This window comes from Delphinus delphis, chromosome 10 (genome assembly GCF_949987515.2).
Source record: "Delphinus delphis chromosome 10, mDelDel1.2, whole genome shotgun sequence".
Lineage (NCBI taxonomy): Eukaryota > Metazoa > Chordata > Mammalia > Artiodactyla > Delphinidae > Delphinus > Delphinus delphis.
The window spans coordinates 65,149,925-65,176,363 of NC_082692.2; the positions used below are offsets into that span (position 1 = coordinate 65,149,925).

The window sequence follows — 26,439 nt, forward strand, 5'->3', positions numbered from 1 at the left end:
TTAAAAAGTACACTAGCGGGCTTCCCTGGTGGTGCAGTGGTTAAGAATCCGCCTGCCAATGCAGGGGACACAGGTTTGAGCCCTGATCCAGGAAGATTCCCACATGTCACGGAGCAACTAAGCCTGTGCGCCACAACTACTGAGCCTGCGCTCTAGAGCCCACGAACCACAACTACTGAAGCCCACACGCCTAGAGCCCGTGCTCCGCAACAAGAGAAGACACTAAAATGAGAAGCCCGCGCACCGCAACAAAGAGTAGCCCCCACTCGTCGCAACTAGAGAAAGCCCGCGCACAGCAACAAAGACGCAACGCAGCCAAAAATAAATTAATAAAAAATATAAATTAATTAATTAAATTAAATTAAAATAAAAAGTACACAAGCAAGAAGCATGGCATATCAAAGACAAACTTGTACTTGATTAAATTAAAAGAAGGCACGCAAGCTTGAAGAAAGAAATCCCTGATTCTGAAGCTGTCATGATGGAGGATAGCCACACCCAGAGCCCCTAACTTTGGTTACCTTTTGGAGCAATTCAGATTTACATAAAACTTCAACCACAATTTGATCTTTCCTTTAAAATGGCAACATAAGTGGAAAGGGGTTGTGGAAAGGCAGAGATTCATGGAGAGGTACACAAATTATTCATCACAGAGGACTGGAAGCAGGACATCTTTTAACAGGGAAATCTTAATGAGCTTATGAAAAAATATTATCTACAGACACCAATTTAAAAGGCAGACCTCAAACGTAACGATTAAAAATTCCAGAAAAAGCAGGCCTAAATGGTGTATTAATATTTTAAGTGTATCCTAGATAAACTTGACTGCTTGTCTTTGAACCATTTGGATCCTTAGAAAAGCTGATGCCTTGTCATGCTAAAACCTGAAAGTTGCACTGACTTACATTTTAAAAGAACTGTTCAAGCAGCAAACTGGCTGGCTTCAAAGATACAGTTCTCCCACATATTCAATTTTCCAGCACCTACTAATTTCTGGCAGACAGCACCCAGAATGACTGGCAGGATTTCTAACGTTTCAATATTACCAGGAAAAAAACTGCACACATATTTCCAGCATATGAATAATTCTAACTCACCAGTCACCATGTTGCACGCATTCCTGGTGCTTGTCCTGAGTTCTTAAGACCCGTAACATTCTAAAGAAGGCAGAACAAAGAAGTTCCTTCCATCCTCAGCCTCTTTTTAAATTTTAAGCTTGTTCTTAAAATAATAACAGTATATTAGGAGTTTTCTAATAATATAGTATTTTTAAGTAGTTTTCTACCCCCACCATTTTCAAATTTAATTGCTAATTTTAGTTCCACTTAGTTTCTTTTTCCTTAAATTTAATGAAGACTATAAAACATAAACTAGCACATATTTTGTCTTAGAAAAAAGAAGTACCTATTTCTCTGGACAAATCTAGAACTCCCCTGGCACCAGAACACAGTGCTGGGATTTTAAAAAATAAAAAAGCTGAAAAGGATTGAAATCCTGTATCAAAAGTGACTTTTACAGGCAGATTTCAGATCTGCTGGGGATCTTCGGACTTACAAAAGAAGGCAAAGCACTGATTATCAGATTGTTCAATTTCGTTCTGAGCAACTTTTTGGCTGAGCAATAGCGGGCCCTTTAACCTAACAGAGTACAAGTAAGCCCCTCCCAACCAAACAGAGGAAAAGGCTGCATTTCAGGATTTAAAGTGGCAATTTACAGCTTGGGTAGTTTCACAGCGTCCACAGACGTGGATCCCCTTACGGAGCGCACAGAGGTGACGTCTAAGAACTGCGCTTTAATGAAGAATTACTTTCTAATGACAAGAAAACAAATACCACTGAAGGGCCTTTTAGGATTTGCCTTCCCTCTCCAGCACAAAGCATCAAAGCAAGATGAGGAAGTCGAAGGGGTTCGCTGCCCTCACAGACGAACAGAGCTCGGTTTCAGAATCAGGGTAGCACCCTCTCAAGTACCCACCCTGCACATGGGCCTCGGGACACCTCATTCTTAGAGAGCCAGCAATCTCGCCCACTTCGCAGAGGAGCGGGGCCGCAAGCCAGACCGCAAAGCAGGTTGGTTTCTCCTCAGGCCTAGGCCCCGTTGGTCCGGGGACGTCACCTGAGCAGGAAGGGTCCAACCCACAACCTTCTCCAAACTGCAAGCTGCCCGCCCGCCGTCCCTCCCCGCAGCAGGGGTGTCCTGAGCGCCCGCGCAGCGGTGCCGCCACCCAACAGCAGGCCGCGCGCCTGCCCGCGACCCCCGACTTCGGGGCGCGCGTCCCAGAACGCCGCTCTGGCCGACGGGCTGCAACTCCAGGAGCCGAGATATCCGGGTCGGGAACGCGCACGTCAGCGGCCACGAGCACCGGGAGGGCCGCACAGCGCGCGCGCCCCCGAGCATATAAACAGCCCCGGCCGCGCGCGCCCACCAGCGCGCATTCGCGCGCCGTGCCCACCCGAATCCCCAAACCGCCCCTCCCCCACCCAGGGGGCGGGGGCGTGCGAGCCCTGGGTCTTTCTCGGCTCCGGAGCCGCCCCGAGGTCTCCAGGGCCCAGCGGCAGCGGCCCGCCCGCCCCCGCCCGCCGTTGTGTGGGGTGGGCCCGCTGTCTCAGGCCCGCAACCCCGCCATATCCCTGCCCCCACTGGAGCCCTCACCCGGCGACGTCGCCGCCGCCGCCGCCGCCGCCGCCGTTCTACCCGCCGGCCCCGCCGCACCGCTCGGGGCCCCGGTTCTGCCGTCGCCGCTCCAAGACCGACAGGATTTTCCCCTCACAGCTCCCTGAGCGCCATCTTACATTCAACCCTCACAGCCAATGAGTGCCGAAAGCCTTTCTCGCGATGATTGGAGCGTCGAATCCCGCGAGAACTAAGGCTGCCTCCTGGCCAGACTTAAAGGGAACGCTTCTGCAGAGGAGAGAGGCCGAGCCTAGGGCTGCAGTAGCGGCAGGAGCCCGGGGTGTAGGGCGGAGCGTACCGCCCTCAGACGCCCCTCCATGTGGGGCGGAGCCAGGGCCGGAGATCGGCCTAGCCCTAGAGCCTGGTTAGGCCTGGGCTTGAAGCTTACTCTCAGGAGCCTTCTGCCGCCTGCCGGGGCCTCCTTCTCGCAGCCTCACGCGGTGCGGAGACCAGCCTCTTACTTAAGGTGGCCCCCACAGCCTCTGACCTAGGCCTGGCGCCTCCAGCCGCACCCCACCTGGGAAGCCCCGGGTCACTCTCCTCCAGGAGTCCCTAGCATCTGGGACCAACCCCTCACCCTCTACCTGCTGTCATCCTAATTCAGCCTTCCGCAGTCCAGTCCACCTTAAAGCGGGCCTCGGGTAGCCTGGTGTTTGTATACAGGGAAAATGTGGAGGGTGTTAAAGCTGCAGGCACACGCCGGCTTCACCAGTAGCCCACACTGCCCCAGAGGGGCATAGACTATCATACTGTTTCTTAAAAAGGCCTCTGGAGCTTTGCACTTGTTCATCCTTCCCTGGCAAACTCCTAGTCCTTTGGGGCTCCCCTCAGGAGTGACTTCTAAGAGTAGTCTTCAGAGGCCCAGGCTGGGTCAGAAACCTCCTCCAGCCTCACACAGGCCCCAAGGAGACATCTGCACAATACCTGGTCGCCCTCTGTCTCCCCAACTAGGTGGTGGACTTAGAAGGCCACCACACAGGTCTTCCTCATCTCACTGTGCCTGGCACATAGTAGGTACTCAATAATTATTTTTTAATGACTGTACTAGTAGCTAGGCCTCTCCATCTGCCTAGGCATGCAGGCAGACACAAACCTTCCAGGTCCCTCTGACACAAGGCTCCTAACAGTGGAGCAGCATCCCAGGACCCACCATTCCCTCAGACCAGGTGCAGAAGATAACGAATCAGGCCCAGGCCTCAGCCCTCGAGCATCAAGAAGTGCACCAGTGGTTTCAAAGCTGTCAGTACTGCTCTGTGTGTAGCGTACCTTCCCCCTCCCTGAGCATGACTCTAAGGCCCTTGGGTGCTAGGAGACCAGAGAGATAACACAGACCCCAGGGGGATTTAGCTGTTCTTTATTGACATGGAGTCTGGGTACCCCTCGCCTCCAAAAGGTTGAGATAGGTCCACAGGACTTCCAGTTCACACTTTTCCTGGGTCCTCCTTCAGTGTGACGGTCCGGTTGAAGACAAGCTGGAGGGCAGAGAGAGAGGAATGACCACCAAGCCAGAACCAGGCCAGAAGGCCTAAGTGGGTCTCACCAGACACCCCACTCCAACCCTCGCTTCATCCCAGAGGAGCTGAGGGCCAAGAAACTCTAGTTACCAATAACTTTTTGACTTTGGCTAAAGGACTGGATGGCTCTGGGTCTCCATTTTATATGAATTATAACAATCCCTATGCCTGTCCCCTACCTTGAGGAATAAGAAAGGGTTCATACAAAATTTTGTGCACGGACTTAACCTCTGAGCCTGTTTCCTCATCAGCAGAACATGAACCCCACCTCAGGTGGTGAAAATTAAGTAAGGAAATGTCAGCAAAGTGCTTGGCACAGAGAATGGCAGCCACCACCATCATTGTTGCGGAAAGGTAAATTCAAGCACCTGTCCCTGGCGGCTGTCTGGATCCACAGAAAAGTAACCAAGCCGCTCAAACTGGAACTTGTCAAAGGGCTTTGCCAGGGCCACAGAACAGTCCACTAATGCTGCCTCGACCACTTGTAGTGATGCCTGTGGGCAGAGAACTCAGGTGGCCATCCAGCCAGAAAGGCCCACCACCCTCACCCCATACCCCATGAGCCTACCGGGTTCAAATCACTTAAGAATCCACCAGGCACCTCAGCAGGATCCTCAGGGTTCTTGTGCTGAAATCTGCAGCCAGAGTAAAGGTCAGACTCCAGCTGGGCAGCCACAGCAAGCAATGCCCATCTTGTACCTGCCCCAACACCAGCTCTGTTCACTCACAGTCGCTCATAGAGGCGAATCTCACACGTCAGAGGCTGTGATACCCAGTGAATAAATGCCTTGGGCTTTTCTCCAGCATCTGCCCGTCTGCAGGTCACCTCAAGGCTTTCCACACAGCCACTGGGGCTCTGGAAGTCAAGGGGCCTGCAATCAGACTTGGACACCACTACCAGGACTGCAAGCTGCACCCAGATCCTCACCCCAGCAGGCACTGTGGTAGGAAGGCTGCAGCTGGCTCTCACCTTGACAACATGCTGCAGCTCGATGACGTAGCCTGTATGCCTCAGGCCCACGGGCTGGCCCCATGCCAGGCGCTTATAGCCTGGCTCTGGCTCCTAGAGGTAGGAAGTGGGGTGGACACAAGAGGCTGCAAGGGTCGGGCAGGTACAAGAGGCTTCTCCCACCCCTACGTCTGGCAAGGATTGGTTTGACTGAAGCAGGGAGTAGATGGACTGATAGAAGAGATGAAGGGTCCTCAGGACTGGGCCCAGGAACAAACAGGACCCTTCACCACCCCCATTCACCTCTTTGAAGTCAGTCCTTTCAATGAAGACAATGGGTCCAAAGGGAATCTGATGGAAGCCCTTGGTCTCATCAGCTGGGAAGCTGGGTACCTGAATGTCCAAGGACTATAGTAGGAGATAAGTGTCTGAGTCACACTAGGCACTGGGATTCCCACACCTAAACCCAGGTGCAACCCCCCCCCCCCCACACACACACACACTCTGAAGGAGACTTACCTTGGCAGCAGGAAAATTGGTGATGACCACCTGTAATGGCTCCAGCACAGCCATGGCCCGAGGGGCTGTGTCATTCAGCACATCACGCACACAGGCTTCTAGCAGATGTGGTTCCATTGTGGTCTGTGCCACTGTCACTCCCACCTAGCAGGAAAGGACAGCATCAGTCACAGCCACAACCACATACTACAGTGCTCAGCCCCCACCTGCCCACTCAGCCCACTCGGCTATACCCGAGCACAGAAGTTGTTGATGGCCTCAGGCGGGAAGCCCCTCCGACGTAAGGCGGTGAGCGTGAAGAGCCGTGGGTCGTCCCAATCCCTGTGGGCGAGGTGGTGGTGAGAAAACCTATGGCAGCATATGCTACTAGTACCAACCTTCATTAGCCAAAAAGCCACACCTACCGCACAGCGCCAGCTGCCACAAGCTGGAGAATCTTCCTCTTAGAGACAACAGCATAGTGCAGATTGAGGCGGCCATACTCCCACTGCACAGGACAATAGACGTCCAGTGCATTGCACAGCCAGAAGTAGGAAGAGCGTCTGGGGTGGGAGGGCAGAGTCAAGACTGGCCACCTCCAACCAGGGAGAGACTGGCAGGAAGGGCTGCTGGAATCCCACTGGCCCTCCCCTCCCCACGGACCCAGCTCCCTCACCGGGCCTGGAATTCCTTGGTGCAGAGTGAGTGGGTGATATGCTCGATGGAGTCACAGAGGCAGTGTGTGTAGTCATAGGTGGGGTAGATGCACCTGCAGGGCATAGGCAGTGGGCCCCACCATTCGGCCCCACTCTGCCCTACCCATGGCCCACCCGCCACTCTACAACTCCGCAACCCCACCCCAAGTTCACACCAACCAAGTGTCCCCTGTGCGGTGGTGCGGTGTATACTTGACTCGATAGGCCACAGGGTCCATCTTGCCATCCTCCATCACCAGCTTCATCCGCAGTGTGGCCTCACCCTCTGCAAACTTGCCCTTGCGCATTGCCTGAGAGGAAGCAAGGGCTCAGGCTGCCACTCAGCACAAGGGCATCTCATTCTCAGTATCTTGGCCCACCTAGACTCAATTGCACCCCCAGAGCCCCACCTCGAAGAGTAGCAAGGACTCCTCTGTGGGACGGTCTCTCCAGGGTGAGGGCAGTGGGTTGTGGCCTTTGAGCTCCTCTCCTCGCTGGTGGCACACATAGGCCTGACCCCTATGAAGAAGGGGTGTGAATGCCCAGCATGGATGTGCCCTGGTCAGTCTGCCTGGCTCCACATCATGGCTCTGGCCTCACCTGCGGATGAGCTCCTCAGCCCACGCATACAGCTGGTCAAAATAGTTGGAGGCATATGTCACCTTGTAAGGTATGTAACCTGGGGCAGAATGAGATGGGTATTAGCAACCAATCAGGGACACCCAATGGCAGGCCATGGCCCAGGGAGAGGCCCACTGATAAGCAGTTCTGCCCAGGCCTTCCCCAACCCATACCCAGCCAGGCCACCATGTCGCAGATGGCAGTGAAGAACTTTGCTTCCTCCTTCTCAGGGTTGGTGTCATCAAAGCGCAGGAAACAGATCCCATTGTTGGCCTAGGAAAGTTGCAGTATCTGTGAGCTCCCACATCATCAGTTCCTACAATCCATCTCATCAAACTGGGACATTCTCAGAGCTCTCCCACATCAGAATTGAAAATATCTTTCACTCACCTTCCTGTATCTAAATGCCCTAATAAACAAGGCATCGCATACTAACGTGGGACACAGCATAGCCTCTTCCTAAGCCCAAGAGGTTGCACTGGGAATTTCCGCAAATGTGAACTCACTGCCTCACCAAGAGTTTTTCCTCAATGAGCCCAATTGAGTGGATTCCTAGGTATCTATCACACATTCCTAGGTATCCCCTCCAAGGCCTCTGTCTGCTCTGGGACACTTTATGGGAGCAGCAGGAAAAGCAGGGATACCTCTCTGGTACCTAGTCATGGGAGCAGCAAGCAGTTATGCTGCTTGCCAAGTCCCCAGACACACTCACCTTGGCATAGCCAAAGTTGAAGTTGATGGCTTTGGCATGTCCAATGTGCAGGATTCCATTGGGTTCTGGTGGGAACCGGGTACGTACCTGAGATAAGAGAAATGGGAGCAGAGGAATCAAGTCAGAGCTCAGACTACACTAAAGGATGACCCTTCCAGGGAGGCCATGGTGACAGGTAAGGCAGGATAGTATGGAGGCAGCCCCAGGCAAGTGATGATGGCACTAGCTAGCCTGGCAATACTCCCACACACCTGTCCTCCAGTGATCTCCAGGTGCTGCTTCAGTAGATCCATGGTATATGGAGTGGTCACATAGCCCGGGGTCTTGTAGTTCTCACCTGCCAGGGCCAGAACAAGCCTGATGATACCAGGCTGCAGCCCAGGGCTCCCTATCCCAGGGACCTGACTACAAGAATTGCTATTAAGATCCAGCCCTCCACAAGAAAAGAAAACCCTCTTACACTGTTGGTGGGAATGTAAATTGGTGAAGCCATACGGAAAACAGTACGCAGTTTCCTCAAAAAACTAAAAATAGAGTTTCCATATGATCTAGCAGTCCCACTAACAGGCATATACTCAGACAAAACTATAATTCAAAAAGATACATGCACCACTACGTTCACAGCAGCACTATTTATAATAGCCAAGACATGGAAACAACCTAAATGTCCACCGTTAGATGAATGGATAAAGAAGATGTGGAACATATATACAATGGAATATTACTTAACCATTAAAAAGAATGAAATAATGCCATCTGCAGCATCATGGATGGACCTAGAGATTATTATACTACGCAAAGTAAGTCAGAAAGACAAATACAATATGATATTACTTATAGGTGGAATCTAAAATACGACATAAATGAACATATCTACAAAACAGACAGACTCACTGACATAAAGAACAGACTTGTGGTTGCCAACGGGGGGAGGAGGGATAAGGGAGGAAAGTACTGGGAGTTTGGGATTAGCAGATGTAAACTATCATATATAGGATGAATAAACAACAAGTTCCTACTGTATAGCACAGGGAACTGTATTCAGTATCCTGTGATAAACCATAATGGAAAAAAATATATATATGTATAACTGAGTCACTTTGCTGTACAGCAGAAATTAAACACAACATTACAAATCAATTATACTTCAATAAAATTAAAAAAAAAAAAAAAAAGATCCAGCCCTCCACAGAGTTTCAACCTGCCTGCTCACCAGGCTTGTGGAACTTAAGCGCCTCGCCTCGGAGCTGCTCCATCAGAGACAGGGTCTGAACAACAGTCTCACCTGCAGAGAACAGACCAAGGAAAACTTACTCTCTGGATACAGCTCCCACATCCAGCTCAGGGAGGTGCCTGTCGATACTACCCATATCCTGGAACCAGAGTAGAACCAAGCAGTCCCCTCTTCCCCCAACCCCAGAGACAAGAGATACAGAGCCAGACTTCTCAGGCCTCCTCTGACTAGTTTCTGGGTAAAGGAAACACCAGAAATTCCAGTCTTGCAGCAGAAGACAGAGTGTTGATTAAGCCAACGGCCTGAGGAGTCTGGGCTATAATGACCCATCAGGTGGAAAACCCAGATATCAGGGAGTTGAATGTGACAGGAGCCTCAAGCCTCTCACCATTCTCCACCACATCCTTTGCTGTTCTTCGGTCTGTTTCTTCTGGCCGAGCCTTTGCCACCTGAGAGAAGTTCAAAAGTTGGGTCAACGTCTCGGGATCACTGGGGTCAGATACTCCCTTCTCCAGCCTGAAGTTTCACCCTACCCCATCTCATTCCCAGGACCCAAGACCATGCTCAGTCCCACCTTGGGCTTCTTCTCCAGATCAGTCTCCGTCTTGGGACCCAGGAGGTGGAGGACCTGAGCAGAGACCAGAGTCAGAGCTGGGACAGGAGCCCATGACTGACCCAACCCACCCATCCAGCTAAGGGCTTCTTGGTTCTGTCTACTGGCACCACCTTGAAAAACCTACCTAGCCCATCCCACCTCTGCTCCTCACATGGTTCTGCGGCCTCAAATGCTTTTTCCCTCCTGAGGGTCCTGGGCTCAGGTAACAAAAACAGCCATTTACAGAAAGGAACTGTGGGCCCAGCATCAAGATATGCCATCTACCTCAACCATCACCCTCTTGTGATTCTCTGCCAGCACACTGAGATGAAGGCCACATCACCCGTATTTACAAGATGAGGAAACTGAGGTTCAGAGTAAAGCAACTCACCCCAACTTAGGCAGAACCCAGAGGCCCAAGTCTTTCACTGTCCAACCGGGTGCTGCTCCCTCTACCCCAAGCTCTACTATCCACCATCAGAATAGGAATAGGCTTTCTTCCCCTTCCACCACCATTTATCCCTCAGTGGACTCTAGACACTGTCTCTGGCAGGGTCTTTGCCTGCTTCAGCTCAAGGAGGCACCCACCTGCATGTCTACTTCGTGCTTGATCATTTTGCCATCTGCCCACTTGAGCGCAGCCCGAGCCTCTCCTAGAAATATGGGCAGAGGGAGCTGCAGAAAGGCAAAGCAGGACGTTGCCCACCCTCCTTCCCAAGAAAAGAACCTGGCTGACCTCAAAAACCACAGCCAGACCACTTTTAAGGTGTTCCTATTCCTCTTCCCACCTCCCTCTCACCCATGCAGAAGAGAAGGCATGACTAGAGAGAATAACATAGTCCCCTGCCCCAGGCCCTGCTCACCCATCAGCAGCCCCATATTGAAATGGTAACGCTCTACTAGGAGCTGGGGTCGGTGGCGATTTATGGCAGCCTCCACCTACAGAAAGCCAAACCATGTGGTTCAGGAAAGTGTCCTTCAGAAATGCTCTAGGAACCCACACCCTCACCCTGGGTCTTCCTGGTTGGAAAAGCTGAGCCACTCCTTTTCAGGTTCATTACTAAGGAGGCAACCGATGCCTGGGGAAAGACTCACAGCCTCCTCAATCTGCTCTGGGGTCACCACAACGCCCACGCCGCATTCCTGCTCAAAGACCATGGTGTTGATGGGGTCCAGGGGATGACTCCGCACATACTCAAGGGCAGCTGAAAAAAGAGAGCCAATGAATTTGTGGCATCTCAGCTCCAGGAAGTAGGAAGACAAAGCCCTAATCCGATCCATGAAACCCCAATTAGTTTGGTCTCCTGGGTAATTAAGTCTTGCACCTCTAGAGAAGCCCTGAGGTCACAGGAAAGAAGCATGTGCTCTGAGGGAAACTCCCTCAGACCTACAATTCTCTAGTCCGTCTCACCAGAGGTGGCCCTCTCCATCCCTCAGTGCCAGTGCCTGGGTTTAGAGGGGAATGCACAACTAATAATGCAGAGAGACGCTGAGGGACTTCGCAGAATGGGTAGATAGGGACCTTGGCTGAGAAGAAGAGTTGGAGGTGGAAGCGGCAGGACAGGCAGGGGTCTCACCGCTCAGCTGGGGCTCCGTATGGATCTTCCTATTGGCTATGTAGCTCACGAGGAAAGAGAGACGCCGCGGATCCCGGAGTCGGGAGGCCAAGCCATAGAGCAGGGTCCCGGTAGCCTTGTCGATGGTGCAGCCCAGAGTCTGTTGCGCCTGAGGTCAGAGGAGTCAGGAGATAAGCCCCATGCCCAGTAAGAAAAGCCTGAACAAGACAAGGTAGGTTGGTTGGGGTCAGGACCCGGCCTGGCGCTGCGTTGGGGAACAGTCGGCAGCCCCGACCAGGGACTTGGGTTCGCACCTGGGTCGCCGCCTCGCGCAGCTGCGCGCTCAGAGCCGTGTTCTTGAGCGTCTCGCGGGCCTTGTGTTCGCTCAGGCCGAGGCCGGTGAAGAGCGACAGAGGGTCCAGAGCTGCCATTGCTGGGACGCCGGAAACCGAAAGAAAACTTTGCGGCCAATCTGTACATTGGCATTAGCTCACTGGCCAATAGGAGAGCGACGCCGTCAGGGAGAGCCAATGGTGTCCTTCCTTGGCTGGAGGGGGCGTGGCTCTCCAGGGTTGTCAGCGCCATTGAAAGGGCAGAGGGCGGCCTTTCCGGCTTTTCAAGGCGCTTCACTTCCGTTTTCGTGCTCCAGGTCACTAGAAGGGGTAGTGGCGACGGGACTTTAAGGGATGATTTGCCGCGGACCTGGAGGGAAGGTGTTCAGCATCCAGGCAGGAGGCAAACATGGGCGTGGCTCTTTGCTCTTCGACTTTTCTCCTTCAGCCCTGGAAACCTCGGGACTATCCCAATTCTGTTCTTGGGAACAAATGTGAGTCCCTATCGCGTTTCTGACGTCAAAGCTTTGGAGTTGTCACGGAAACATTTGAACAAAATGAAGCCCGGGAAATTCTGTCAAGACTCGAGCACAGAGAATGTCTGAAATGGCCCATCGATGGGCCCCAAAAGTCTGGCACTTTTTGAGAACCCACCTGGACACACACCTGGCCAGGAAGGGCCTCTCAAGTTCTGTGATGATTTGGTTTAAACTCTCCTGTCTGGGAATTCCCTGGTTGTCCAGTGGTTAGGACTGTGCGCTCTCACTGCTGAGCGCCTGGGTTCAATCCCTGGTCAGGGAACTAAGATCCCACAAGCCACGTGGTGTGGCCAAAAAAATCTCCTGTCATACTTACCCCCCTTACCAACACATGCATATGTCAGGAAAACCACAAGCAGATTAGACCTTGAAATCCACATGCAGGTGTTTGACAGGATATTTTATTGAAGTTGGGATAGGGTGGGACAGAGGAGGTAGAATAATCATGATGATGTTCTTGGGGGTCTCCCCAGTCTCATTGGACTTCCAGGGCCTGCTGAGAATCATTAGGCTGAAACTGAACATACAACCTGTTTTCTTTATGGAACTGGAGCTGCTGGTGGTGACATGATGAGGAGATGCCCAAATTTGGGATGGGAACTCAGGCTCTTAGAGGCCTTGTCTGATACTACCGGACCTTCAAGCACTGGGCAGGATCCTGACTGCAGTCTGTATCCATAGTGTATCCTTGTTTGTTACTATATCCTACTAATGAGTGAGTCCATTTCTGGGCCCCACATGATGACCACATGCCAGGTTCTGCCCAGTGCCACACTCCGCATCAGTATCCAGAGCCAGCCCTGTGTCTTGGCTCCCCATGGCACTTTGGCCCCAGCCTGATGCCCAGCCCAGCCAAGGCCAGGAGCAGGCATTAAGCAGGAGTTGCAGTGCAGTGGTGCCACAGACAGGCACTAAGAAGCAGAACCGTAGCCACGCCATCCCTGTGTTGAGTCCACAGCTGCAGGTGTCTAGCTCACCACAAAGATGCCTAAGAAGAGCAGGGTACCTGATGCCACCCAAAGACCCATTACAGCACCATGACCACCAACACTAAGTCCTGCAGGTCTAGTGATGGCCCCCTCAGTGGGGTCAGGGCCTGTACCCTCTTTCCTGGTTCCCTCATAGTGCTGACCCTGTGGCTCCATGTCACAGGATGAGGCAGTTGCCCCTACCAAGAATGCCACAAGTAGTGGCAGGCTAGCCAGTCCTCTGGAGCCCTTTGACTTGCACAGAGCAGAACCATCAAGTTGGATGGGTGCATGCCCAGGGGACTGGCTTGCTCGCATAAGCCTCTGGCACTACTTCAAGGAAAATCAAGAAAACAATGAACGAGGAGAAAAGCCAGGGAGCAGCCAGCAAGGCCCAGCTGTGGCATGGGAAGAGGCAGGGTCCAGTAGCCAGACCTACGGACAAGTCCCTGTCACACAGGCTGATGCACAGAAGCAGCAGTGGCCACAGTGCTGAGGGCCATGGCAGCCTTGTGCAAATGTCCCAGAAGGGTAATGTGGCAGCCTCAGCAGCAGCAGGGCTGTGGACAGAGCCCCTTGAGTAGTGCATTCAGCACATGCAGATCACCAGTGGCCAGACACTTGGGGCTGCACACAGTGAAGGCCCAGCACAATCCTGTTGCAGCCCATGCCTAGCAGCCCCTCCAGCAGTGTGCCAGCACCAACACCCAGCTTGGCAATTCCACCATTACCGCAGGGCCTCATAGCCAGCAGTCCAGGCCCCTCTCCATGGCCAGCAACCCCACGTGGCCCTTGTGCTGTTGTCCCAATAGAAGAAACCAACGCTGGTCACAAGGCTAGCTTTCTCCAGGAGCTCCTTCTGCTCTCCACCACCCCTAACTCCCTAACTCCAGCCAAGGAGTCCTAGCAGGGCCCACATGCTGAGCTTTTTGTAATACTGACCCCTCAGGCTTGGGGGCAGGATGGACCTGCCAGAATCCTGCCCCACCCCTGCCTGCCTTACACTCTTTCTGGCTTACCTGAACACCTGCCTCAGGAGTACCTTTGCTCCCCATCTCCCCCTAGCTGGAGATGCCCAATCCTAACCCCAAACAGTTGAAGAGAATAGGAGGCAGCATTATCCACGAAGAGAGGCACGGAGGCTCTTCACAAGACTTGACCTTGCGGTATGTGTACACAAGGCAAGCCTGCTGGGATAAGCCTGCAAACCCACTGTGGGTAAACAGCCTGGGGCAGCTGCCAGAAGCCAAAGTTTTAGGGAATCAAGGGAAGAAATGGCCTGGCAGGACCCCACACCCTCCCTCCCACAGGAAGCCAGCTAAGATTAGCTCTGGTCCTCTCTGCCTGTCCTTTTGGAGGAGGGTCTCCTTTCCCACAGCAGTTTTTTTCCTGCTCTGTTCTCCCAAGGGATCCAGGTGGTTTTCAAACTACAGCAAAGAAAGACCTGAGAATAGAAAAAGAGAAAAGAGACTTCTCTCCACCCCCAAGTACTTCCTGTTCCCCAACAAGTCCTTCCTGACCTACTGTCTGGTTGTCAGCCCCAGGCTGCTCCAATGCCTGCACCTTTTACCCCATGCTGTCAGCTTCTGGAGCTTCATGGGGTACACTCCACTCCTAGGGTGTGAGGTACCAGCAATGTTACCAACTGTAGCTGCCTCCACGTGGGACCCAGAACCAGTGGGATCAAAGGGCAGGGGTCAGGCCCCAAAGAGCTGATGGCAGTGGGGGCTTCGCACGCACGCGCGCGCGCACGCGCACACACACATACACACACACACACACGTTGGGAAGGGGAGGTAGTCACAGCACCTGATGTATTACAGTGACTAAGTCTGCTTATTTGTCATTTATTTTTAAAATATATTTAAACAGCAGCAATCACTTCCAAAATGCAAAAAAAAAATTACAATTTTTAGAATAAAATTATAATGTTTATAATGCGAGTCAGAAAGAATTGAAGGTACAACTGAGAATCAAATCACACAGCACTGGGCATGGCTAGAGAAGCCAAGGCCCACTGGCTGGGGGGGTCAAGTTGACAAGAGGTCCCAACGAGTGAGGTTTCCACCCTCAAATCATACCCCCCCCAACTCCCCATTGACGAAGCCAGTGTCCTCTAGGTTAGAGAAGAAGCGTCAAAGAGCTGGCCCTCTGTGGGGGATCCCCCAAACCCAGTCCCCCCACCAGCCAGGGACCTGCTAATCGACCTCCTCCATGTTGCTGTAGGTGGGGGCTGGGCGGTCCACAGGGGGGGCGAAGCGTTCAGGGGCTGTCCGCGTGGGGGCCACGTCAGGGGCCTGGCCAGGGCCTAGTCCCTGCAACAGAATATGAGGACAGGGGTTGGGGGCTGCCCAGTATGCCGCCTGGCATCCCGGGGGTGCTGGCTTGGAGCCCTGGCACCCAAGGGAGGGCCCCAAGGCAGGCGCAGACAGCAGCGGCATTGAGACAGAGAGACGAGATCAGCCTGAACAGTCTCACTTTATTAACACTTTAAATACAGGAAGCTGCTTGGGCAGGGCTAAGCCCCAGGCCAAGGGTAGGAGCAGCAGGACAAACGGACAGACAGCTGGACGGGATACCCACCCTAAGATGCTCTGCCCCTGCAGGAGCCACAGTCCCCACCCTCTCCCCTCAGATGCACACACTGAGGCCCAAGCCCAGAGTTGGTCCCCACCACAGCGGCAGGCATGGCCTGGTGGGCAGGTAGGTAGGCCAGCTCACAGCAGCTGCCTGCAGGCGAGCTCATCTCCAGGGACTCTGGGATACCAGAGGATAGAACACGTTGAGCACGAGGGCCATCAAAGCTGCCACGGTGCCCAGAACAAAGTATCGGAGACAGCCCTCGTCTGGTGTGGTAGGGCCACGTGGCGGGGGGCCCACCCAGTCCTGGGGCCCCCAGGAACCCAGGGGCGCAGGCCCCTCGGGTACCGGCTCCTCCTCGGCCTCCAGCTCCTGCCAAATCCGGGAAGCCTACGGCGTGCGGAAACGGCCATCAGCACCCAGGGCGGGGGTGAGGGGGTAGGGGGACCCAGTGTCCCCAAGACCCCTGGCCATGACAGTCCCGCCCAACGTAACCGGTGCTAACCCCGTACATCCCAGGTCAAGTGGCAGAGTGGTGGACAGGCAGGAGCCAAGTGGGCCATTCGCAGGGTTGTCTAGATGGAGAGCACCACAGTGGGAGAATCTTGATGGCATTTTGGCCTCAAGAAGCTCCCCTATCGACATGCAACTTCCCCACAGGGGTTGGGTGGGGGTGGGGGTGAGGGTTAGCTGGTCAGTTTTTTAGCTCAGGCTTCCCACAGAGGAGACTGGCTCATGGAGAACAGAGCTGCCAACCCCAGAGTCATCTCCTGGCTCCCGCCCACCTACATCCAGATCCTGATCACTGTATGAGTCTGAGCATAGCGGGCTCAAGGGAGGAGAGGACAGCAAGGAGACAAGTCCAGAAAAGAGTTTCGGATGTGCCCACCAACCAGGCCTATGGCATCCCATGTCAGTAAGAGAGACAGACGATCCTGAAGGCACAGTGGGGACAAAAGCTCACCTCAGAGAGGGTGATGGCCACATTGGCTATGGCCTGCTGGATAGGCCCTGTCCTGAGTGCACATCAGAACACAGGGACGATCACAAGTGAGGGTCTGTGGGCTAGCATGTGGGGAGTGTGCAGAGGGAAAGTTGGGAGGTGTCAGGTACAGTCTGTTCACACCACTATACCCAGTGAAATTTGGAGCAGCTGCTTGGCCCGTAGTCTATGCACACACCAATGGCAGCGCGTTGCTGTGTGTGTACCTCTGTAAGTGTCCCTGCAGCCTGGGAATCGCTCTGGCTAAGGCTTTGATGTAAGGGAACCCTGTCTGTGACTCTTAAAAATCCGAAGGTTCCAGGGGCCTAGGACTGTAGAAGAGGAAGCTGTGCCCTACCCCCACCCATCTGTGAGTTGGGCCCCACTAGCCTGAGCAGCCTCCCCGTGCCTCACCTGGCTGGCAGCAGACTCAGCTGCAGGGCCTAGGTCTGGGTGGTGTTCAGAGTGACCTGCCCGGGGGGGCCTCTCCACAGGAGAGTTCCGCCGGCGGTAGAAGAGTACATAGGCATAACGCGTCACGACCTGGCTCTCGTCTACCGTTGTCACCGTGCTGTCATCAAACAAGCGCCAGCCTATGGCAAGGTGGGAAGAGTGTGAACATACCCTGCACCAACACCCCTACCATCTATCCTGCTGGCTGTGTGTGCCCTCACCCACGTCGCTGCGCTGGCTGCTGCGATCATTGGGCAGGCGTGCACAGGCAGTGTAGTGGCCACCGATCATGCCTCCATAGTGGTTGATGACAGCGTACAGGTCATAGCTGGGCAGCTGCTCCTCTTTCTGACCGATACAGAACTTGCTCAGGTCCAGGTTCCTGTGGTACCAGCCAGAGAGAGGTGAGACAGTCAACAGGTGCCCTGGATGCCGACCTTGGCCCCCATGCCCTGACTACAGTCACGAGAGCCCACTGCTCACCGAACAGGGAACTCCACCAAGTCATTGATCTTGTCACGCCAGATGAAACTGCGAAAGGAGAAGCGCTTGAGCTGCACGATGAGCACATTCGGCAGGCGCCACAACAACAGCTGCTTGGAGGCCTCGCGGTGTTGTTTGCACTGCGGGCAGTACCTGACAGGGGACAGAGGCGGAGTCAAGACCGACAGACCTCCACTCCACTCTTCCCCACTACCTGCCTGCTGCCCTGTCCTCACCAAGCCTCCTCAGGTGCCAGCACCTCAGGCCGCGTAAAGAGGTTCAGACACTGGTCCAGAGTGAAGTGGCCAGCACGGGCAGCCTCACCAGCAGAGCCTGGATCCTCAGCACATTCCAGCTCCTTGGAGGCTACCAACACAAACTCCTGCAGGCGCTCATTGTTCCGCCAGACTAGAGCCAGGCTGCAGTCATCACCCAGCTCTAGTGGGGTGTCTCCTGGAAACGGGCAGGGAAGGGAATCATGCAGCTGTGGAGAGCAGCCAGCCCAACCCACGCCAGGGGTCCCTCCCACGGCCTCAGACACCTTTGTCCTCTAGCCGCTGCTCTCGGTTGGATGCATCAATTCTATAGATAAAGAACTGGGGTGTGTGGGAATTCATGGCTTCACTTGGGTGTTGGTACCCGGGCACAGCAGCTGTGAAAGAACATGATAATCAGAGCTTTCCTGTCTACCAGAGCCTAAACAAGCTTCCTCCAACCTCCCCTACCCCAGCTCCAGAGCCTTTCACCAGACTTTTACCTTCAGGCCGGGACACCCTCTCACCAGCAGGCAAGGAGCCAACTTCAATGGGCCCACTGGCCAGCATCTCAGAAGAAACTCCACTGGTGCTGGGCACAGGGCCCCGATCAGGGGATGCCCAGGCCCGGGGGACCCCTGTGTCCCCCTCAGCCACAGGGGTCACCATCTGGAGCTCCGGTGGCTGAACAGGGTCCCTGTCATTGTCCCCAGCCTCCAGGGAGCTAGTGGACAGCAGTGTGTTGCAGCCAGGGCCCTGGGACTCCAAGGCCATGCGGCCAGGCTGGAAGGGTGGCTGGAACACACTCACAGAGTACCTGGTAACAGGCAGCAAAAGCAAGTAAGAATCCAGACCAACGTGTCCGGCACCTCTGCACTCCACCCCCACGCCCCACCTACCCCACCTTAATCCAACCACTGGGCACTTACCGGGCATATCCCTCTAGCAGCTGAGCAAGACGGGCATAAGTGAGGCGTGAGGCAGGTACACTGACCAGGAAGGGGTAGCCAATGTTCTCAGGGCGGCAGAGGCCCTTATGGTCAGGCCAATGGGTTTTCTGACAGAGCCTGGAGAGAAGGAGGAGGTAAGACTAGGGCCTTAGCCACACCTCTACGCTAGGGCTAGACCAAGGAACTGGGTATGCCAGCCCTGCCTCCCCCAGGGTCTGGTAGAGTGGGGTGGCAGGTAGAGGGCTTAAAATATATGTGCCTTTATGTGGAGAAGAGGTAGGGCAGCAAGTGGAAGGTGGAGAGGAGGGACGGGGGGAGACCACGGGAGTCCTCACTGGTTGCAGTAGCCCACGCGGTAGCAACGGGTACAGCGCTTCAGCTTCTCATCCTCTGACTGCTGCTTCCGCTGGCAGGCTGCACACTTGGAGATGGGGACGCTGGGCACCTGGGGGCGCTAGGGTGGGTCGTTTGCCTCAGTGAGGCCAGGGCAGGCAGGAACGACCCCCTCCCCCATCAGGGCCCTGTGCCATCAGGTTGGCCCCCACTCACCTGCTGCACCTCTAGCACCACCACCCGCTCCTTAGCCAACTCTGGGGATAGGAGCTCGAAGCAGAGGAGTGTGTCGGAAGGTGACACAGTGTCCAGTGAGTGGGAGGGCAAAAACACACGGTGGAAGCGATTCTTAATCACCTGAGGACAGAGAACACACAGATCCTATGTGAGGACAAGCCCTTTCCCTGGCCCTGCCACAAAGCACAAGATGAAGATATGACCTTGATCTTGGGTCAAATGGGGGCAGGGTTGGGGATTGTGGCCCAAAAGAAGTATATGCCTCTGCTGGCCCCAGCCTCAGTGCCCAATGGAATAAGGAGCCTGGTGCCTCACAGAGCATGAAAAGACCAAGACTGGGGCAGGTATCAACCATACCAGCTCTCCACACCAAGGGCCTCTACCCGGCTGTCAACCAGTGGGCCCTGTTGAGACTGCACCATGGTTACTATGAAGGGGCCGCATTCAAGGAGGCATCTCCCTACCTCTACCCCCGAGGTAAAGGACACTACCAGGCAGCAGGCTAGGAACCTTTGGGGAAAACCGGCACACAGATCTGGGAAAACAGGAGGGAGAAGCAGAATGGATGGAGAACGTCTATAGCTGGTGGATGGCTAGTCCTGCAGCTCAAGCTCCTTGTCTGAAGAAGGAAGAGCAGCTGGGGGCCAACAACAAAAGGGGGAATAAATCCAGATGATGGCTGGGAACTGAGAACACCTCAGTTACATAGCCCAAATGCCTGGTTTCAACCATGTCTCAACCAATAGCACCCCACCTGTCTTTGTGCAGTCACATGCACGTTTGTGTGTACACATACAGATGCTAATGATCGTACACACGTATCTGCGCGCTGCAAACAGACATGTGTCCACGTGCGTAAGAGCCTTGGAAAGACAGACACACCTCAGCCAGACGCAGGTTCTCAGGCTTCACGTGGACACTCTGAGACAGGGAGTCCAACACTTCACTTGCACTGGAGTTCTCCTTGCTGATGCTCACCAGAAACTGTGGTGACAAGAGTACAGAGTCCATGGTGGGAGGTAGGCCAGGGTCTCTGCGAAAGCCCAGCAATACGGGCTTACTTCTCACCTTGACGGGCTTGCTGTGGGGCTCCCGGGCAAAATAGAAGATGGGGAGAACCTTTTGCTTCTGTGGCAAGGGCACCGGCAGGTACAGGAACGGGTCAAAAGTGATGGAGACCTGCAAATGTACAGTTTCCACTGGGTGGCCACAGAGGGAGTGGGGGGCAGGATGCTTGTGCCCTGAGAGCCCAATCCACGCCCTTGGAGGGCTCTCAGGGTCTCACAGCCAACCAGCAAATTCTCAGGCTTGACAACACTAGATGGACGAGGAGAACCATTAGGAGAGAACAATCCCTGTTTCTGGTAGTTGAGGCCTTCCTCAGCCAAGCCGCTTTAACCATCTGCCTCTCATTTGCACACCTTGTGCCTTTCCAATCTTACCCATCCCCACCCCACCTTACATCACCCAAACATCACTTTTACCTCAGTCAGGAAGCCTACCAAGCCTGACCTCTGCAGGCCACACAGGGCCTAAGGCCTCCCCCTCACCTTCTTTGCCCAAATCTTGCCCTGCAACACCTAAAGATGCACATGCCTCTGACCCCATTCTGACCAGGCTAGCTAGGACAAGCCGGGGGTGTCTTTCTAGGAGAATCCGTCACACCTTTGCGCACACGGGGCACACCAGCTTCGACTTGTACTGTCCCTGAAATAGGTCCACGATGAAAGAGTCATTCCTCATCTTGTGCCGCTGCCAGGCTTCCTCAGCTACCACCTGAGGAGCAGAGTGGTGAGAACCGAGGAGACCTGGGGACGGGGACGTGCATGAGACATGCCCACCTCCGCCCCCAACTCTGACCTCATCAGGTCGCCCATCTGAGTCCACGGTCTCCGTGTAGGGCTTATTCTGAATACGGTTCAAGTCCTCGTGCAGCCCATCCAGCAGGAAAGCCATGAACTCCTGGGCATCGTGCTGTGCATAGCCTGTGAACTGGCTGGCCTTGCTCGCCACAATGGCCTGGAAGCAGGGGCAAGATGTGAGCATGGAGCCCCAGCACCTACAATGCACCCAGCTGGCTAGCCCTTCCCACCCTCTCCAGCCAAGGTAGGAGTGGCCACAGATCACCTTCAACTTGGAGGGCTGGAAGGCATGGTGGGTTCCCTTCCACAGCGCCCGGAGCAGCACAGCAAAGCCGATGGCCAGACGCCCACCAGTCCCCAGTGGGTTGTTGTAGTTGATCTCGGCCTCAAAGGAGCGGTCTAGGGACAGCAACCAAGGAGAGGTGTGAGCAGGGGAAGATATCCCCCATCCCCGGGGCTCTAAGCCCCCGTTCTCACCGTGGAAGAAGTCCCGCAGCTCCCGAGTATTGGACAGAGACTGGATGACGCTGTTCATGAAACAGGTGTTGCCTAGATTGACAAGGCCAGTGAAGCCCGGCAGACACACCTTCTTCTCTTCCTCCTCCTCTTCCTCCACGCTGTCTCCACTCACCGGGCTGTGGGGCATTGGAGGCACCATACATGTGGGCTTGGGCTGTGGGAGCAAGAGGGGCATGAGAGAGTAGCCCTGGGCTCTCCAGCCTTCATCCTTGGCCCTCCCCACCAAGGATTCTCACCGATGCCAGGTGTGGCTCTGGCTTTGGGGCTACATGCTCCATGGGGGTGCGGGCTGCCACACCATCTAGGCCTGTGTCCTCAGATCGAGCCTTGGGTTTCTCCTTCTCCACAGCCCGGGCTTCCTCCTGGCCTGTCAGGGGGTGGGGGGTACCTCCCGGTGGGGTTGAATCCAGAGGGGTTGGACCTGTCGGCACGGCTACCTTTGCACCACCCACTGCACCTTAAAAAGGGGGAATGGTGGGGCTGGTGGTTAGCAGCATGTGGCACGGGGTGGGGGTCTGGGTCATGGGGACTGGGCAATGAAGGGAGCTCGTGTGCAGACCTCGTGCAGCTGGGGCCTCCAGACCCCCCCAGCGCTGACTCTGCCGCTTGCGGAGGCAGATGTCGATGCGAGAGGCCGTGAAGCAGAAGGTGCACTGCTCTGGCTCGATCAGGTTCCTGCAGGAAGAGGCTAAACTCAGAAAATTAGGTGGAGGGGATGCAGGGCTAGATGGGTCAGGGGGATGGAGCCCAGGGTGGGACTTGCACAGTGGCGGGGCCGGGCACCACCCACCTGAGCTTCACCTGCCAACGGAAGATGGTGTGGGGCCCACAGCCCGGGTGCGGTCTCAGGAAGTTTCCGTCCCTGTAGAGGCAGAGCAGGGGCAGAGAGCAGAAGAGGCAGGAGAAAGAACGTGAGACGCACTGTCCTGCCTGAAGCACACTGTCTGCCCTATGTGTCTGCCCGCCCACCCACCCACCTGGTCTGGAAGATAAGCGTGAAGTCCTGCTCGCGGAAAAGCACTCGAGATGTGTCCCTGCAGATTTCCTTCACGTACACGTGCACCACCACTGAGTCCGGCCCCTTCTCATACGAGTCATTCTTGACAAATGCCAGGTTCACCATGGACTTGGGCTCTATGTTGAGACCACATCTTAGCACCACCCAGGACAGGTTCCAGCCTGTTCCTACTCTACTTCCTAGCCACCCACCAACCTTGCAACCCAAACTAGAGCTCTGCCTGCCCACCCCCAGCCCCACCTTTACCATCCACCAAGGCTGCAGCATCTGCTGCCACTGCCATCTCCTCTTTGGAACGATCATCTTTCTCAGAGTCTCTGCTCCGGGCCATGACTGGGGACACTGGGTCATTCCTGGGGGCTACTGCCTTCTTTCCTGTCAAAAGTGCTAGATTCTCCTCTGAGCCCAGGAGGCAGGTCTGGGGGTTCAGTGGTGGTACACGGAGCTGTTCCTCAGCCTCAGCCTGTTCATGGCGAGATTGTGGGCAGGATCAGCCCTGGGTCTGGCAGGCGGCCCCCCACTGCAGTCCACACCCTTCCCCCTCACCTCCCAACTCCCAAGCAGGCACCCCACTCTCACCTGGGTGGCCGGCTCAGCCAGGAATTGGGGGGCATCACCCCGGGGTCCAGGGCCATCTCTGGACCCTTCCCCCTCCGGCCCTCTGTGGAGATGCACAGCCCTCTTGGCACTGGGCCCTGCTTGGGCCCCAGGGCCAGCCCCTGCGCCTACCTCACCACGGCCCTGGGCCCGCTTCTGGTTCCGGGCCTCCTGCTTAGCCCGGCGGGGCTCAGGGCCTGGCTCCAGGGCAACAGGAGACGGCTCCTGCCCATTCTCCTGGCACCGCAGCCCTGGCACCAACTCCTGGGTCCCAAGAGGTTTCTTCTGCCAAAGATACAGCAGTCAGGCCCTGTTAACTACACTGAGTATCCCTACCCTACTCTGCTCTGAAACTTACCAGGAGAGAGGGCCACGTGAGCAGAGGCACCTTCTTGGGCAGTGACAGCTGCAGGAGGCCACCTTTGCGAGCCTGCACTTTGGTGCAAGAACTTTCTATCTCAGCATAGAAAACACCACCCCACTGCCGACCACCTGGCAACAGAGTGGGAGGAGTGAGCTGAGGTAGGGGATATCAAAGGATTCAAGTATACTGCTGGGCTCAAAGCAGATGGACATACCTGGAAGCCGCACCACACAGTCTGTGTCTGTGAAGGCAGCATCTACCTCCTCCAGCCGCAGGGGACCGGCTCCCACACGCAGCTTGACAAACACCTCATCAGCACTCTGCCTCCAATCAAGCAACAACTCTACAGAGGGAGTGTCAAAAAGATTGTGAAAGTCTCCATGAAATTTTGATGGGAGTAAGCAGGTACCAGACACCCAGCCCTAATGCAACTACTCTAGGTAAGGGCTATATCCCCAGTGCCCCCTCCTCTCCCCTAGCACTCTATCATCCAAAAGGCTTATTCATTACTCACCGTCTTTGGTCGGCTCCTCCCGAGTGAATGCTGACCCTGACAACAAAGGAAAGAACAGGGAAAGGATGATGGACAGGCAGTCTCCAAGACTATAACATCCCACCAAACACCATCTTTAGGACTTCAGCCAAGTACCCCAACTTCAAAACTGAGGCTCTACCCAGCCTGCCATTGGTCCTTCTCTCAGCATCAGACCAGGATGGAAGGAACAGCAAAAAAGTCATCTCCCAATCCCCAATCTGTATGCTCAACAGGAAGGGAGGAGGGGAAGGCCACAAGCACTCTGGGAATGCCACTACCACCTCTCCTAGGATCTCCATCCTTGTTCTCCTGGTTTGCTGGATCCTTCTGCTTCTTCTTACTGGTGGCCTCCTCCAGTCCTGGGGGCCCTCTCCTTGGGCCTGTGGTGCTGGCCCCACCAGACATCTTGAGCCGCTTGGGTGACAGCCAGAGTGCCCCGGGGTCGGCAACGGTGTCTGGGTCAGGGCTACGGCGCTTTCTTCCTGGCCCAGCTATCTTGGCAACTCTTTGTGGACAAATTCTCCAGCAAGGAACTGACAGCCTAACGAGAAGGGGACAAGTGATCACTACCAAGGCCCAAAATTTGCTCCTTGGTTACACCCAGGGCTCAGCAACCTGGGACACTTCTAAGCCTATGGAGAAATATCTCTCTACTACCTGATGTAGCCCTAGATACTCTCAGACTATTCCTAAAGCGGAATAAATAATGCAAGTAGAAGCAACCACTTCTGGCTGAGCCTCCTAGATGCCTGCCATACAGACCCACAAAGAGAGAAGCCTCACTGAGGAGGTGTCAGGTCAAGGCAGCCATGGCCTGGGACCAGGCTCCTCCAATCTGGAGAGGAGCCATAGCTCCAGCCCACAGGGCTGGCACACTGAGCAGGGTGCTCACTTTTCCTTCACTCTCACTGGCTGCTTAGTCACCACCCGAGAAGTAGGAGGAAGGCAAGAAAGGAGGAGACAGACAATTAAACAGCAGGAGGACCAGGCTCTGTGGCTGAAAACAGGCCCAGCCCAGGTGCTACCACTGCCCAGGCATCATCTTGAGGTTAAGGAACCCCACCTGCCACCTGCCAGTTCCCACCCTCCTCTGAACCTGCTTCTGTGCACTGCTTGGTTTTTGTTTTTGTTTTCTTACATCTGGAGAGATTCCCCTCTCCAGCTGCTCTCCTATGCAAAGAGGGGCCTGCAAAAGCTAAGGTGAAAAGGGTATTCAGATGTCACATTTCCCTTTCAGCAGCATCTCTGCCTCAGGGTGGGCATGCAGTCTGAGACTGAAACAGGCATTATCTCCTTCCTTCCCATGTCCACCCCCTCATCAGCTCTTAGCCAGTTTCCCACAGACCCACCAGTGGATTCTGGGCTGTTTCTCCATCCAAAATAAAGGTCTCAAAATTGAGATAAGGGTGGGGATGAACGAACCATGGATCCAGGATCCCTGGCAGGCTCAAGCATGGCCTGAGACAGTAGTAGGACAGATAGTGACTAGTCTGTGTTCCCCAGAGTGTGAGTGTGTGGGAGTGGGGAGCGGAGGTTTGGCGGGGGACGGGGGGATTCTTCTACGGGTCAGATGTGGGACTGGTGGGCTAGATCTTCAGTGACGACAGGTCCAGAATCGAGGGGTGGACATCTGCTACCTCTTTGCTCCCAGGCCCCAGCTGAAGGTCGCGTCCCTACCCTCTCCTCCTGGGACGTTGAGGAAGGAAAGGGGCTGCCTAGAGCCCCAAGGTGGCCTAATACGGCCGCGCGGGGTTACTGACCACAGACCAGCGCCCCGGCCGGGCTGCGACCCAGCTCCAGCCTCCGAACCCTGGGCCCGCCACCACCTCCTCCAGGAAGCCGCCCTCGCTCGCCGCCAGCCCTCTTCGAGACGGCAGGCCGGCCACAGGCTTTAGTGTAACGGCCCCGCCTGCATCAGTGGGCCCGGCACGCCGCAGGGCTCGAGGGGCGGAGACTGGTACGGCCCGTGACCTTGAACAGGTCGCCCTAGGCCCGCGTCTCGGCCTCCCTGCTCCGGCGAGACAGGCGAGCAGCGGCCAGCCCCACTCACCGAGCTAGGCCGCTGCAGCCAGCCCTCTTCGGGCCCTGGCAACCCGCTCTCGATTCCGGTTCCGGCGTCAGGTCGGTTCCGGTTCCGGCGCGCCCCTCCCCCGTCCCGGCGCCGCCGCCACCACGGCCTCAGCTGCTTGTTTTGTTTCCACTTCCAGTTACGGCCGCGGGTGCCTGAACGCAGAGCTGGTGACGCACTTCCGGCGGGAGCAGCTCCGGGGCGGGTCGAACGGAGGAGGCGGGGCTCCGGTGCTTTGGCCTCGGTGGGGCCCTGCTGGCCGCAGCTTCTAGGTTCCGCCCAGAGACTCCGCCCTCCCCAAATCAGAGTCGGTCACAC

General features: G+C 55.3%; 3 protein-coding genes across 22 annotated transcripts in view; all 3 read right to left on the reverse strand.

Annotated features, from left to right (window-relative positions):
- The window catches only part of QRICH1 (glutamine rich 1), a 54,842-nt gene extending 52,049 nt beyond the window's left edge, over positions 1–2,793 (reverse strand). Inside the window, exon 1 of one of the 2 annotated variants that reach the window (XM_060022459.1) lies at positions 2,653–2,793. The gene's annotated coding sequence lies outside the window, so the exon portion shown is untranslated. Of the gene's footprint in view, positions 1–1,974; positions 2,318–2,652 lie in introns of those variants that run through there. The other variant, XM_060022460.1, reaches the window with a different exon arrangement.
- Positions 2,794–4,011: 1,218 nt separating this feature from the next.
- Positions 4,012–11,499, reverse strand: QARS1 (glutaminyl-tRNA synthetase 1). 2 transcript variants are annotated; one of them, XM_060022463.1, is made up of 24 exons: positions 11,362–11,499; positions 11,069–11,216; positions 10,587–10,696; positions 10,355–10,430; positions 10,080–10,144; positions 9,471–9,524; positions 9,285–9,345; positions 8,876–8,947; positions 7,914–7,999; positions 7,663–7,749; positions 7,124–7,223; positions 6,930–7,008; positions 6,740–6,848; positions 6,510–6,640; positions 6,311–6,403; positions 6,060–6,197; positions 5,889–5,976; positions 5,656–5,799; positions 5,440–5,544; positions 5,158–5,250; positions 4,916–5,043; positions 4,756–4,822; positions 4,556–4,681; positions 4,012–4,145 (listed from the first exon to the last, which is right to left on the reverse strand). In XM_060022463.1, exons 1-24 carry the CDS (start codon positions 11,476–11,478, stop codon positions 4,095–4,097), a joined length of 2,328 nt encoding a protein of 775 aa, XP_059878446.1. In that variant the 5' UTR covers positions 11,479–11,499; the 3' UTR covers positions 4,012–4,094. The 2 variants fall into 2 exon arrangements, with proteins under 2 accessions (XP_059878446.1, XP_059878444.1); XM_060022461.1 differs by lacking the exon at positions 7,663–7,749 and having other exon boundaries at positions 11,362–11,496.
- Positions 11,500–14,703: 3,204 nt separating this feature from the next.
- Positions 14,704–26,228, reverse strand: USP19 (ubiquitin specific peptidase 19). Of its 18 annotated transcripts, none has more exons than XM_060022482.1 (27): positions 26,104–26,228; positions 24,332–24,594; positions 24,033–24,068; positions 23,733–23,861; positions 23,513–23,646; positions 23,137–23,439; positions 22,804–23,020; positions 22,517–22,673; positions 22,330–22,401; positions 22,099–22,214; positions 21,776–21,990; positions 21,498–21,693; positions 21,286–21,419; positions 21,019–21,177; positions 20,824–20,934; positions 20,227–20,337; positions 20,041–20,142; positions 19,138–19,278; positions 18,924–19,042; positions 18,568–18,705; positions 18,142–18,455; positions 17,926–18,036; positions 17,621–17,837; positions 17,385–17,537; positions 17,123–17,283; positions 16,863–17,041; positions 14,704–15,201 (listed from the first exon to the last, which is right to left on the reverse strand). In XM_060022482.1, exons 2-27 carry the CDS (start codon positions 24,456–24,458, stop codon positions 15,085–15,087), a joined length of 3,969 nt encoding a protein of 1,322 aa, XP_059878465.1. In that variant the 5' UTR covers positions 24,459–24,594; positions 26,104–26,228; the 3' UTR covers positions 14,704–15,084. The 18 variants fall into 18 exon arrangements, with proteins under 18 accessions (XP_059878465.1, XP_059878464.1, XP_059878456.1 ...); XM_060022481.1 differs by having other exon boundaries at positions 21,776–21,996; XM_060022473.1 differs by lacking the exon at positions 26,104–26,228 and adding an exon at positions 25,814–26,075 and having other exon boundaries at positions 21,776–21,996; positions 22,798–23,020; positions 23,137–23,436.
- Between the last annotated feature and the right edge of the window lie 211 nt (positions 26,229–26,439).